The 15,892-nt window shown below is 39.6% G+C and overlaps 1 protein-coding gene across 1 annotated transcript in view; it reads left to right on the top strand.

Moving 5' to 3' along the window:
- The first annotated feature begins 10,619 nt into the window (after positions 1-10,619).
- usp43b (ubiquitin specific peptidase 43b) overlaps positions 10,620-15,892 on the top strand; it is a 42,568-nt gene continuing 37,295 nt past the window's right edge. The window contains exon 1 of the mRNA XM_079457013.1: positions 10,620-11,468. Coding sequence (XP_079313139.1) covers positions 10,872-11,468 — 597 coding nt within the window. The 5' untranslated portion in view covers positions 10,620-10,871. The remainder of the gene's footprint in view (positions 11,469-15,892) is intronic.

Here is a 15,892-nt window from a genome sequence, read left to right as displayed (position 1 = left end):
TTTTAAATTGTGAAAACATCACTCTAAACTCTATTTGGCAGATCTGGTCTTCAAATGCACCACGAATTATGTGTTCAAAACATCCTGAAGAGCAACAAAGCACAATTCTGCACACTCTTAAAGGGACAGTTTGCCCCCAAAAAAATGAATTGCTCGCCCTTAAGTTGTTCTAAACCTGTATACATTTCTTTGTTCTGTTTAACACCAGGAAAGATATTTGGAAGAATGACTTTCTAAGAATATTTTTTATATTTCTTTGTTTTGTTGAACACAAAATTCATTTTGGTTGAACTGTTTAGCAAACAGTTCTGGGGCACATTTGACTCCCATTTGAATTTGTCCTTCTCAGTGGTGCCCCAAAATTGTAGGTTGCTTCCAAATATCTTTCTTCGTGTTCAACAGAACAGCATTTATTACACAGATTTGAAACAACATGACGATGAGTAAACGATGACAGAACTTTCATTTTTGGGTGAACTGTCCCTCATTTCCAAGTTCAAGCTCATCTCTGCAGGCTCTTGCTCTTTAGAAACCCTCTTCTTGTAAAGTATTCTGAAGGGTAGAGGATGAAGAAATGTGTTAAACGATACCCGCAGTAGTCTGGGTCGTATCACTGTCAACTTCTTTTAGCCAAATTACCCTGACCTCACCGCACTGTGTGAATTGTGCTCTGTGAGTAATTACATTTCCTACATTTTTCTTCTTTCTACTCTTTCGTCTGTGACCTCTCTTATAATAATCACAACACAGTACATGTTCAAAACGGTTGACTCTTACGATCGGTCAAATAGGACGAACGTTCTTAAAACACAAAATGCATATTATTATAATTACTGTTAACAAACATTTCATTTCTCTAACATATTTTGAAGTAAATCAAAATAATCAATATACAAACGGATAAAGGTGAAAATTACAGCCTATTGCATTTCTGATCTCTAAACCACACGACATTACGATAGTTATAACCCATAACAGATAAATCTCTACGGATACGTTTCTGGCCACGCAACCCGGCCAAACATGGCACAAATGAAAGCGATATCTCTTCCCTGGGATTCTGTGGGCCAACGGTGAACATCTGTGCAACGTTTAAAATCAATATTACAATGACCTAATGGTGCAATAATGAACAATAGGGCGGTTCATTTGCATCACGTATAAATAGGGTCACGTTCAACGCTTATGTGTCTTTGAAGATTTGTGACGCTTGAAGAAACTTGCACTTGAAAGAAAAATCAACAGATGATTTTAAGCCCTTCCACATTATAATTTCATTCAAAAAGAGTTTTTTTTAAACATCATGTTCTCGTGCTATATAAACTAGAAGCTTTTTCAATAATTACCTGTGGTTATCCACTTAACAGATCAAGTGTATCCGAGCATTTAGTAACACTGACGTCCAGCTGATTAGGCCCAGCTTGCATTTGGCTTTTTACAATAGAGCGTCACATGGAAAGAGGCCAACTGGGAAGTCTAATTTAATATTCTTTTTATCTTTTGGCTCGGCTTAAATAAACGTGTTTGCAAACAGATCTGGAATGGGTCAGATTAGCCAACTTTGATTATCTGAGCGTGAAATAGCAACAGAGCCGCATGTTGTTTTCGCATCAGGGGTCACATGGAGACATGAAACAGTGGTCAGTAACCAACACGTATGATCAAATAAAAACTCTTCGGGGGGAAATGTTAAAGCTCTTTGCGGGAAAATGATATGCTTGCATTCTATAGAAATAAGATTTCTTTATAAAACTTTGTTGTGAACCTAAATGATAAAAATAACATTTTATTAATAGCATTTTTGTTTCTAGAGACTGGGGAAGAACACATGAGGCAAACATTAAACATGTAAAAAGAATGTTTATAACATTTGACAGGGACAAAATTGTCTGATACACAACATAATGAACACCATTTGTTTTTTGTACTGACTTACAAACCCATTATCAACACAACTGCAATCCACTATCATCAGACTGACCAAGGATACAAAATCGATAGGAAAAGTTATTTACTAGTCCAACATCCTCATTTCTTTCAGGATACTGCCCCCTTTTGGCCAAATCTATGTATGCAGTTTGCACCCTAATTTCAAAACTCAGTTTTACATTATAATCTATCATTTTTGTGGCATCTGTGTAATAGCCAACATATTTCATATTCGTATCGATTCTGATTCGCACTTTTATTTCAACCCTTTTGTAAATGCCATCAACATTACACAGAGATGAACAAATATTTCCACATGATTTATTGGGGTCGATATATTCCAGTAATGGCAACTCGATGCTGAATAGAGATGTGTTTGATGCAGTCTAAGTGTCTGGCGTGTCATGCCCTCTCCCACACATATGTGAATCTTGCAAAAGTAACGTTCTCTCTCAGCTGAAAGTCATTCTTTATATGAAACAGTTACACTGATTCCTACGCCGTGCCTCTGAAGAACCGTCTTTTATCTGGATAGTAAAGTGTCGCTTTGTTTGAAACGGCTTTATGGCTCATTTATGGTCATATATCACATAAGCTTAGTGGGGGTCTTCTCTCAAACTGTATGTTGTCTTGAATGGGTTTTGTGCTTTGAGGTGGGTGGTCCACACTGGATGTGACTCGGTATGACCCCTAAAGTGCCACATTATGCATAACTGTCTATTAGACTCATCTATACACTTTCAAACGCATATTACGATTTTTTCAATGTGAACTATTTCAAAGAACAATAACTTATTTTCAAGAACTGCTTATTTTTATTGCAGTCTACCTAGAAGCATATTTATGATTCAAACTTAGTAATGGCACAAGAAACACATTTTGAATGTGAAAGTGTGAAATCTTCATTGCGGGCCTTCAGTTCATGTCATAAATAAAAACATGAAATTCATACTGTGAGATTTACCAACCAAGATTAGTTCAGAGACCGTGTTCTTTCAGTCAAATGAATAATTTTTATGTTATAAATTTCTTATTCACTTCACTGCAGAGATGGAGCGTAATGAAACACAGAGGGGCTAAAAAGTTAATTCAGATTTCATTCTGCATTGCATGCTTCTCTGCTGAAAAACTACATGTGAACCATGGGAACTAACAGAATGCCAGTGAATAAGACCCAAAACACACTACATAAACTATTTTATTAATAATAGTATTTTTAGTTACTCCTCAGTAGTGAATATTACTTATGATTCAACACAAGTTACACTTTCTTCAATGCATACTTATCCCAACTTTTCCCTTCTCCATCCATCCATTTTCTACCGCTTATCCGGGGCCGGGTCGCGGGGGCAGCAGTCTAAGCAGAGATGCCCAGACATCCCTCACCCTAGACACTTCTTCTAGCTCTTCCGGGGGGACACCGAGGCGTTCCCAGGCCAGCCGGGAGACATAGTCCCACCAGCATGTCCTAGGTCTTCCCCGGGGTCTCCTCCCGGTCGGACGGGCCCGGAACACCTTCCGGGGAAGGCGTCCAGTAGGCATCCGTAACAGATGCCCAAGCCACCTCAGCTGACCCCTCTCGATGTGGAGGAGCAGCGGCTCTACTCCGAGCTCCTCCCGGGTGACCGAGCTTCTCACCCTATCTCTAAGGGATCGCCCAGCCACCCTGCGGAGGAAGCTCATTTCAGCCGCCTGTATCCGGGATCTTGTCCTTTCTATCTAACATAATGCAAAAAACAGTTAATTCAGTAGTTAGTGTGATATCTATTTTTTTATTAATTTAACTATACAGTTGACAACAATTGTGTTTAAAGGAGCAATCTCCAAGATGGCAACAAAATATGTTGTAAAATCCCTGAATTTGATGGGCTGTCTTGAACCACCAGAAGAGGGCGCTCCAAGCTAAACCATAACAACACGCCCCTTATTGCCATATTTGGGTTAATAAAGATGAAGTTAAATCTTCCATGAGCTATTTCTGATCCAAAAGCGTCACTGAATGAAATAACTACTGTTTCCAAACATGATTCCTGTGACTTCTTCAGAGATTGCTGGGCATTCAAAAGCCTACCGTATTAACTACATGATCGACAAAAATCACACGACATGCAGTATGATTTATAATTGTTCTTTTGAGAAGAGAGTAGATGTTTCTGAATCTTTTCTGTCTGAAAAATGCACGGCTTAAATACAGAAATGTAATAGCCTACCGGCAGTATATAACATTCACGGTGAAGAACGCAAGAGACAACAACATAATAAAGCAAAGCAAGATACGCAGATGTGGATAAACTCAAATCTGCTGTAAGAAAATATCATTTTCAGGGTATTAACTCGTAATATATAGCACGGCATGGAAAATGTTTTCTTAACTTGTCCCATTTCTCCATAGCAGCATTTCTATTGCATTTCTCCACATAAATGAAAAGAACCACACTTCTAGTCGAATATAAAGCCCCGATACCACCCAGGCTAAGACTATTTGGTGTGCGCTGCTTCTTAATAAAGAGATAAACAAAAGAGGTCCATTAACAGCAGGTTATCCTGGCTGTCTGGAGATAATGATTGTTTTAAAACAGAACTCATCATCATGTCTATTATGTACCCCAGTGTTTCTGCTTCACTAGTTCCTCTTAAAGTCCAGACTAATGGCAGCACAGTGGCTCGATCTAGAAAACCATCACTGTGCTCAGGCAAACCACACTTTAATATACTACTGTATGTAATCCTCGACTAACAACTGATCTTCTCATTTTCATGTCCTCGATTTTATTACACATCAATGCAATGCGTCCTGTCCACCTGCATCCAGGTTATGCCGCCAAGTGGCTATCTTATAAGAACTGTTATACATCTTTAATCATAAAGCTGTGTGATACAGATGCATCTAGAAAAGGAAAGCAATGTTCTTCCGGTGCTAAAAATAACACTATTTATCTTTTTTAAAGAGATGCTATTGGAAAGCAGACAGCTGCCTGGAGACAATTACGCATTCTTTCAGACACAAACACCGCCGCCCGTTACAAGCCTAAATAAAGTGTGTGCTACATTCACTTCATTTTCATATCAGGTCCCTGTATTAAAAAAACACCTGAAATCTAAAAATAAACACTTTGGCCATTACACTGATAGACAACTCTGCTCATTAAAATGTAAAGAGGACAGAATTGGTTTAAAAGTGCCTCAGCGCTCGTGCACTTTAAATGCAGCAGAAATGGGAAACCGTAGGTGGTCTGGTTTTCTGACAAAATTCTGTCCTTTTGCTCAGTGTGGCGGTAAGGCGATAACAATCAAGCATCGTATTGATTCAGATTCTCGCCTCCGACTGAGCGTCTGGTTCTCTTGTCCACGGGAGGTGATGATAAACCATCGAAGGTGTGGGGTGACTTAGGGGCCAGCTGAAGACATATGGCATCATGGGAGGGATCCACCAATATTAGATAATCCATGTTGATAACAAAACCCACACCGACCTATTTTACTGCTTCATTTGTGCAAAAGGATACATTAGAATGCAAGCAGCATGTGTCCGAACAAGAAAGGAAAAGCATGTTTTTGGAAGGTTTGGGCCTATGACATGATGTGTATACAACATTATGTTGTCGTTCGGTCTATTAGGCTATAGGCCTATACGTCATAATTTTCAATCTTTTTCAAGCTGTTGACCTTCTTTGGATATTTTTTCCACAAACATGATTCCAGGTTATTTGTTATGCCCCTACTCCCAAGTATTTTGGGTTTATTGATAGGAGATGATGTATGTTGTGTAAGCTAACCCGGAAGTAGCACAATGCTTATGCATTTACCGCAAAGACTTTTGTAGATCGCAAAAGTAAGATCTGTGGTTTACAAATGTTCATGATGATTACACGTTTTGTCTATCGGGATAATCTTTACAGAGTAACACAACATTTGTTACTTTTGAAGCCAAAATACAATCGCCAGAAGTAAAAAGTTAACATGAGGCTATACACAGACTACACTATGCTCACCCGATATTCACGTCCACCAAGCCTCCGTCAACTTTGTCAAACTTTATTAAAAACGTGTTCCCTGGTAAGTAAATACTCCGTGAATGAATCCTCAACAATGATTTTAAACATTTGTGAGATTTGTATACACGATGACGTCAAACATCCCTGCCAAAGGAAGTAGTAGCTTTTAGCAACTTGTTAGCAACCGCTGTTTTAAAGACACAATAACGGTTAGAAAAATCATAAGAGGGTTATAACTGGTGTGTTTTATGTCATATATTAAAATGGGAAATATGGTTTAAATAATGTTTTTTAGCCACTGACCTTATTAAAGGCGATTTACCAAAAACACATAGGCTTTGGGATGATGGAACCGGAAGTCTTAAAATGTTAACTCGTTGGCATACAAAATTATATCATCTCTGAGCCTCTCCATTGTGGTAAAGTTTTCAGATCTGGGTTTAAAGATGTGTTTCAAAGCTTGCTACAGAATATAATCATATTATCATCATGATATGATATGTTAAATTAAGTTAGAAACTCTGTTATTTTAAAGTAAGTAAATAAACTAGTGCTGGGCATTAATAGCAATACTTTTCTGTGATTAATCATGATGAATCGCATGGGTACGTGTAAACTTCAATAATTAATTTATAGTGTATTGTGCAATTTTATTTTAAAAGCACTTAACAAAAGTGCAAAAAGTGTTGGTTTGCAAAAACTTTAAACAAGTAATGTGCTTTTTTACAACAGTATTTCCTTCACATAGTAGCATTAACAATTTTAACTTAAAATATTTCTTGTGAATCTCAACTTCAACATTGAATCAAATTAAATATAAAACCAAAGCTATCTGCCACTGCTCGTACATAAACATTTTGTCTAGTTTGATATAGAAAAACAAGTAATAATGATTTTTATTTTATTTGTCTGTGTCAGAGTAAGAAAGACGTGAAAGAGAACTCAGTTTACTAGTTTGCGCGCTGACTTTCTAGCAGGGCTGGACTAGGACAAAAAAAGGGCCCTGGCATTTTTACTCAGACCGGCCCACCACAATGGGTCGGACACAACCAACCAGTACACCATCCTTGCGGTCCCTGTAGATATGCATATCTACTGTTCCATTCCCCCAAAAACCTACAAAGCTGAGAACTAAGTGCCATGGACCAGTGTACCAGTGCAAGTGGACCAGTGTACTTACTCTCTCTTGACTGACTCCCTGGTGATAGACCTATACCTACTTGTGGTGTGATTCGCGCAAATTGAGCGTTAGTAAGGGAAGCCAAACAATCCAATAGTGGGATGAGACAGCGGGGTATTACAGAGCTCGCGCCGCGCTGACATGTCATCTGCACGATTCAATTTCCTATCGCCAACCGAAGGGCAGCGTGGCACCAACCAATCCGCTGCACTGACCAATTAAAACAAAAACAATGTTCATTTGGCGCCACTCATTTACATTTTACCCATAAACCTCTGCTATTATTAACATAAATAGTTGAGGTAAAATGGCTAGGTGCAAAAGGTACTAAAATAATAAAATAAATTACCTGAACATGTAAACTATCCTATATAATTTCCAGGAGGTTGGCGTGCTCCTCAAGACTACGATATTGGAAGTCATTGAAGTTTCAGCTTTGTACGCGTCTTTCCGTAGCCTCTATAGTATAGAGTCTATACATATGTGCAGTTCTTCAAAGTATCGATGCAAAACACTACCGTTTACTTGTACACTATTAAAGATAATAATAAAAAAATGTATGCATTTCATCCTGATTTCCTTTGTCTCTGTAGGGAAAAACTGATAGACTTGTGTAAATGTAAAAAAATGTAAATGTTTTTAAGGAATGAGGGGTTTCTTTATTGTACATTTGAGTGTACGGTTTGCGCTGTTTAAATAACGTGACAAGGAGTCGGCTGGCTGGGCGATTGAACCGCGCAGATGACATGTCAGAGCGGCGCGAGCTCTGTAATACCCGCTGTCTCTTCCAACTTTTGGATTATTTGGCTTTCCATAGTTCGCGTGAGTTGAAAAATCCGAACTTTGGCGAAAATTCGCGCGGCGTTTACGAACCAGGAGCTTGCTCTAGTAGGGACGTGATTATGACATAGCGAGCGGAGGCAGGAATCCAAAACAACAATGAAGGACTGCGCCTCTGAAGGATTTGATGGACCCAGACATGGCGCCGAACGAGTCTACGTCGTTCTTCAGCCTTCCGTAGCACATAATGCGCAGATATCCTCTCAACTAAATCCATGTCCGCCATTTCGCAATTAGACGGGCGCCGCCTGACAGAAGTGATGCCGCCTCCATGACGCGAATGAAGCGAGTAAAAGCAAAATGTTCAAGCGTCCAACTAGACGCTAATAGCGCGATTTACTGCGTTTGGTGTGAACACTCTATAAGACACTGACTGCATCTGACACGAGAAACTGGGGGGGGGGGGGGGGTGGAGTCTGTTAAGAGATGATTGGGCCAGCCCAGTATCAGTATGGAAAATGAACCAATGGGCCGCTGTCCCTGCTTTATAAAATATATTATATTATATTATATCGGCCCCCAAGTGCGTCGGCCCACCTTTTTTTTTGCTCGGTATGCCAGATTACCAGTCCAGCACTGCTTTCTAGATGCCTATGTTTAAACATGATTTTAGCCTCACCCTACATACGACATGCGCAACACAATTCGTTATCGCTGCAGTTTTGTACATTAGCCTGGGAAAATTCTGTATTCTGTAGGCTATGGATTTCCTTCAGCTTTATCATCAGTAGCATTAAATTAGCCTCTCATGCTGGGTTCACACCAAACGCGACCAATCGCGTTTCACACTACTTATTATGCCGCAGTCACACTTGACTTTTCCCTCCATTGACTTACATCCATACGCATGCGAATGCGACAGACCGGAAATGCGAGCCCGTCCATCGATATTGTGCCAAAGTAGCAAAGTAGCGAATTCGCGTCACGTGAGTGCGTGAGACCAATAGAAGATCAAAACGTCACAGCGTGAACTCTGTGAATGTGAAAAATTGAAGAATCACGCCTGCCCATTTTCATACCACCCTCCGAACGATCTTGGCATGCTCAAAGTCAAGTCTGACCGCAGCTTAGCTCAAGGGAATGGTTCATTATATTCACACGAGTGACGACTGCGAATCCTTCAATTTTAGGATTGACTCGCGTTGGCAATCTGGCTGCCCAATTCGCATTATTCGCACTGCCTGCCACGAGTTCGCGTCTAGTGACGTAAAGATGGAGGAGAAACTGGCCCTTGCTGTTAGCAATTTACCACTAGCGACCTGAACCGCCACCCCTGGCGACATGCAGCGACAAAGTCGTTTATAATCTGAATGCACCTTTTGTGGGTAGAGGGTACTGATAGATTAAGCGCATGGCGGAAGGAGGGGAGACGAAATGGAGTGGTTTGTTCTATCAACCTCGCCGTCTGGAAGAGACTTAATTAAATGTCCGTGTAAGAGTTCTGTATCTTTCCATTCTGGTGTTCCTGGTTTATGTGCACACTTCAGCAGTCTTAGCCAACCCCAAATGCACACATCGGTGGAGACGCGTGGTGACGCCATAACCCAGCCAGTACCGATCAGCAACCCACCCCTTCTGTGACCCATGGTTTGTCCGTACATTTCAGAGACAATGAGCAACGGATTTTCGAAATAAAGTAACACTTGCGCAAAAAAGCTGCGTTAAAGCACGATAAAATAATTGTTGCCGTTAATTAATGAATGCCAACTTTCCCAGCCCTAAAATAAACACATAAATAACACCTTTAATGTTGTCCATCTTTTAATATTTTACATAGTCACCTCTATGTGTTTCTGTGTCTAATGTCAAACTTCTCAAGTCACATAAAAGTGCTAAATGAAAATGTAAATAATTTAGGATTTGATGTTTATATCAAATTCGTTTAGTAGGACTAGGTGTTATAATCCCACTATATCAGCACAGTTGAATTGCCCAATATGACATTTCCCACGGCTTATGCATGACAGAGGGAGCAGTCAAGAACATGAATTTAGGAAAAGGAGGTCTGAGGTTTCTTGAGATTGCAGAACATTACTCAACTGCACAAAATACATTTCTTATAATTCTGTAGATAATCTTTCATTTAGTCAAAACATATAGACCTTGTAGGACAGTATAGATTTTTGCACCACAAGGATTTTTATGCATTTATTTATGCAAACATATTATTTGTTCACGGTACCGATAAGCAAAAAACCCAGTGAAATACGTTTAATTTAAATGTATACCTTACGTAATATTTATATGGCAAGCCATGTAACTTAATAAATCTACTTTTTACGACCTGTGTGGCGCTTTTGCCATTTAAACACCAGGGGTCTCTTCAACGTGGTCAACATCAGCGAAAAAGCTTTCGGAAAATATTGACAACCTGACCTTATTATAACAAAAGTGATACGGCGCTGTTCTAATGTTTACACGAGTACGACAACAAACAACGTGTACACAACAAACAAATCACCTTGGTGCTATCATCACTGTAGGAAATTCGCACTGGCAGTCATGAATCGTCCTTTATTTGTATTTTCCCCTAAAAATGTATAAATAGACAATCGTTCTAAAGATAGCACGAAGACATAACGATGAAACGCTCGCCCACTGACGTCACAGGGGTTGCCGTACTGACCGCTCTGCGTAACACCTGCCAATCATTCAGTTTCCCGCCGCTGCGAAGTTGGAGAAGCGCTCGCGCTGACCGCTCTACGAGAGCTGTCAATCATTCACCAGCTCGCGCGCGTCTCGTCGCTAAACGGAAGACCTGTCAATCACCCGTCAGCAGCGGACGAAACGGAAACCGCAAGCCGAAATGCGCGTGAGACCGCTGCGATCTACAATGCCGCATATCGACGCGGCATTCGCGCCGTTTGACAGGTGAGGATATCGCCGTACGAAACGTTTTCAGAGGTCTAGCGCGCGACAACAAGACGATGGATAAACGCGACAAGAAAGTGAAAGAGGTTTCGGAGACTTCCGCCAAACGTAAGGATAATTCCCCAGTGAAGTTGTTTCGGAGGAAATCGTTTAAATCCGTCGAAAGTTTGGTAAATAGGATACTGAGAAGTTTCGGGAGCCGGACCGGCGGCGCGCAAACAAACGGACGGTCGGGCGTTGAAGATGATGACGGTGGGTTTGGGGTGAGCGCACCTTGCAGCGGAAACTCCGCACACGCGAGGAAAGAGGACATTTGCTACCTGAGGAAAAGTTACTCGCTTCCCTGTCGCACTTCAGCCAAAGAGCGACTCGTTTCGCTTTACGGGTGTCAAACGCCCGGTGTGTTGGGTTTGAAGAACCACGGGAACACCTGCTTTATGAACGCCGTCGTGCAGTGCTTGAGCAACACGGACCTGCTGGCCGAATATCTGGGCTTGGAGCGATATAAACTGGATGCGGGTCAGAGGGGAGTGAACTCGTTTGTACGGGGCGAGAACGTCCAGTATGACAGTGAAGTCACCGAACAACTCGCGTCTTTGGTCAGAGCGCTTTGGACGCTTCAGTATACGCCACAACTCTCGGCTGAGTTTAAGGTAGACTCCGCTCATCCTAACATTTCTCATTTGTAACTTAACTGAGGCTTTAATTCATTTACAGGCATCCCGCTGGGGTAAAATGAGGTAAACGTTTGCACAAAGTTGACAGTTCTTTAGAAAAGCATCCACCATTCGGGGCTTTAAAGAACCAATATAATGATATCCATTATCCATGATGACAAATTATATAGAGGAATCCTATACAGCATGCAACAACCTAATGCCATAGCATAGAATTAGCGAGTTTTGAGTTTCACAACAGCTTTCTAGATCTTTATGAAGCCCCTAGGCCGTAAAGAACCCAGGAACCAATGGACTGGCTCAGATTAAAATATCTCTTATAATCTGAAAACATCCTTCAAGCATAAAGAGAATCAAATCATATAGAGAATTCACATAGCATGTTTTATGATCTGATGCCATTATAGAAAAAGTTTTGGGTTCAGTAAACGGCTTTCTCTTCTCGTTCTTAAACCATATAGAGTATGTGGTACCATAAAGAACCTAGAATCCAAAATGCCGATTTGAAGAATCTCGGATGTAACATCATGAACTTTTTTTAATCTGTAAAGAACATTAACAGAGAGCCAAAACATGTTCTCTAGAAAATAGTTCCCTGGTGTACCTAAGAGTCTAGAAAGATCAATTGAAAAACTTGAAAATGTAACATTTTTCAAGACTGCTCAGAATTTCAACAGCCAACATACAGTAATAATATAAAACATTTTGCTGCCTTATCTTTTTTTAGATATACGGTAAAAATATATTTATCATTTATATGAATTTCGTGTCTGTGAGAAAACATCCCTTCGTCCCTCGGGATGAGAAAGGTTTCGCAGATATAATAATCAAGTAGTAAACTGAACATAAAGTAAATAAAGAAAATGCGCTTTTATGACATCGCAATACTGACTACAAAGGCCAATCTGAAACATAACAACACTGGTTTTCTACTGCTACTAAAGTAACAACTTTATTTCCCAGAGTGATGCCTTCTTTCAAGCAAGACAATTATAAGACAAATTGTTTAAACGGTCTATACATTTGTGTGTGTGTGCGTGCCACGAACATACATGTACTTTTCTTTTATCCTTACAAACTGGACAAACCTAGGTCAATACATGCTTTCATTGTACATAAAGAAGCTGCTGAGAGATTCTGCAAACTTTTATGTTCCACAAAAGAAGAGAGGGAGTACTGGTTTACAACTACATGAAAGCAAGCAAATGATAACAGTTCAAGAGAATCATGAAACCATTTATATCTGCCAGTACCAGTAAAATGTTTTTGATGAACCTGCCTAAAAATTCATTATTACATATCATTTTAAACTCCGTGATGGGAAAGACATTGATCTCAAGCTACGAAAAACATACATAATTGCAGGTGGAAGAAAACACACAATGGGGTTCAGTAAAGCATGACAAAAGATGTGGCACAGGCTTAAGGTAGACCTCACTGTGATGGGAACGGAGGCACAGTTCTATTCACAGCCCACTTTTCAATATTGAAATTCTGAAATGATTGCCCTGGAGTCTGTCACTCTTACTCCAGTCCGAGTCTCCTGTTGTGATGGATGGAGAATTACTTTTACCCCCGAGTAATACTGTAAAGCTTTGATTAGTACTTACTTCCCAAGAAAGTAACTTTAAGCCCTGTTTATTTTAGGGTAATTCTGAATCGTCTTTGTGACTTAACTACGTTTTCCTTCTTCACACATCACAATACCAACCTCCTCTCCTGACTCTCTTTTTAAGAAAACAAAATCATCCTAATCTAATCTCTCGCATGCCATACATTTAGATTAGCCTGTATGAGCCTTGATTTGCTTTTTCCTGTGTTGACAGAGAGCGGAGTATCCAGTCTGGGGAGTTTGTATCTAGAGACAACATAAATAAACTCTCAGACGTCGGCGAGAGTTAATGAGTGTCTAAGCACGGTTACGGGGAGCCGTCTATAAACAATCAAAAGCTCTAGCCTATAATTTCAACCTCCCACCGTGTTTAACTTCATTTGCTTTAGTAAAGTGCAACCCATTTGTTATTACACCAAAAAGGACTGCAGTGAAAGCATTACAAGTGATGAATGAGGGACAGCTGACTAAGGTGTGTTCAGTTCTGACTGTTTATTAGATCTCGTGTGCAACAACTAGAAACAGTTTCCATTCAGATGTGGTTTTCGTTTGGTCATCACAGTAACCTTAACCTTCAGAACAGAAACTACTCTATTGTTAAAAACATGGTTCAACCAAACACCCCTCTCTCACTCTCACCAGTTTGACTTTTGGATGAACTTGACGGGTCAATGAGGTAAACATTTGCTGATAGTGATGGTATGTGGTCGATGGATGATGGACTGCTATTTCACAGATTATAAGGTCACGCTACAGTTCCTTACTGATGTCAGACTAATCCAAGTGTGTGACAGAGTTAATGCTTGATATGAATCTGACAGTCTCAGTAATGTAAAGTGTCAATATTTGGAAACAAAATCTGTTAGCTTTGAAACAATCTACAGTATACTACCGCAATAGACCTACGTGAACTACCCACCTAAAGCTCATTGTACAAATAACAAATAATTGTAATCCTACCTATCACGACCATCGTCTTTGACCTCTCTTAACTTCCTGCGAGGAGTATAGAAGTTTTTCTGCCGGGACTTTTAAATAAGAGAGGTTTTCGTTATGATAACTGTAGTATTCACACTGCAGTTCTTCTGAATTCTCCTTTCAGGGTGAAGCACCAGGCGAGTGAAGATTGAGTGGTGAATACTATTATAAAAACTAGAGTTTCATTCTTTTGAAGACGCGTTTAAACTGTGACCACATGACCCACTTTCTCACTATATGACTTATGTTAAGATTATCTCCGTTTTTGCTAACTCATAATATTATTAGAAAGTTTCTCCCAGCTATGAGATTGGGTTCACATGGTTAATAGCTTTTATATTTGTATTTTCTAATCAGTATTGCAGATTTATTATTTGAAACAGCTCACACGGCTACTTTTAACTTTAAGTAAGGTGAGACTTGATTTGTACTTCAACCTTTGAGACTTTAGTTATGTAAGTTAGAATGAGTGAACTATGGCACCACTTTGACTCTGAATTATCCAGACCCCTAAAAGCCAATGTGATTCAGCTGACTGGTCATGACTACCCCATAAAATATACTGACTGTATAGAACCGTACTGTAAAAACATGCTAGGTATAGTAGTACTGTAAACCAAACAGAGACTAAACCTAAATTGAAAGTTTACATGGAGTGGCAACTCCCAAAGCAAACAGAGAGCGCTTTAATCGTGATAAACAATGTGATAATGTTCGGTTATTATAGGAACTATACACCCAAAGATTAACATTTGCCTCATGACATTACATGCCTGTTTTTTCCCATAGAACACAAAAAGGGAATAGTGTGTTCACATATGTCAATCTGCATAAAGGAGAAATAACGTAACTTTATAAAAGTAGTAAATAATACATGCTCTATATTCCAGGTATTCTGAAGCGAAGTTTGCGTGAGGATCAAATTGAATTCTAGATAATATGCCCACCTCTGAAACTCTCAAATCTCATTCTCCATCTTGCATATTGGAACTGGTTCATCACTTTCAGCTGCAAAACACTAACTTTATTGGAAAAAAATCACAGCATATGGGTTTGGAAAAACATGAGGGGAAGGAAACAGAATATTATTTTTTAGGTAAACAAGTTCTTTACTGCATAAAGGCTTGTAACATAGATGTGTGTGGTTAATGTCCACATCTTATTCACTTTATTATATTATATTGAAGATCAATGACAATATCAGTAATATACATTTTCAATAACTGCCTTGAGGTTGCAAAACAACTTTGTAATGTAAAGACATGAAAATAAAGTATAAGGGTTGCTAGTTGAGCTTCTGGTATCTGGCAATGTTTTTCATAAGCGCTATTTTAGTCATCACAGATGTTTGAAGAGAAATCTTCGGTTATTCATGTACACAGCTGGTGTCATGACCAGCAGGGAGTGAACATCATTCACTGTCTAGCAGAAAGCAATTGAAATTACAGCTGCTCTTCACTGCATATCACTGTTTAACAAACTGCTTTGAGTCAAACTAAACTTACGATATTATTTAATGACTCTTACAAAAAATATAAGTAAAAAGAATTGACTGCATACAAGAATGAACACATAGGCCGCACAGAACCATACGCATCAATGCTGCTTCAGAATGCTATACAGTTACGTCCATACAGAGTTTGGTTATTATTACTGAGAATGACAACCATATTGTGTCGAACTAATAGGAGTCTTTGATATTATGATATTAGAGGGGGGGACTACTCAATGTGCCTTCGAATCGCAACTTTCACAAGTGACAGCCAATAGGAAGATGGTAGAGCTAAGGTGTTCAGTGGATGTCGTCACT

This window comes from Barbatula barbatula, assembly GCF_947034865.1.
Source record: "Barbatula barbatula genome assembly, chromosome: 5".
NCBI lineage: Eukaryota > Metazoa > Chordata > Actinopteri > Cypriniformes > Nemacheilidae > Barbatula > Barbatula barbatula.
This window is presented reverse-complemented; position numbering and strand designations above follow the sequence as displayed.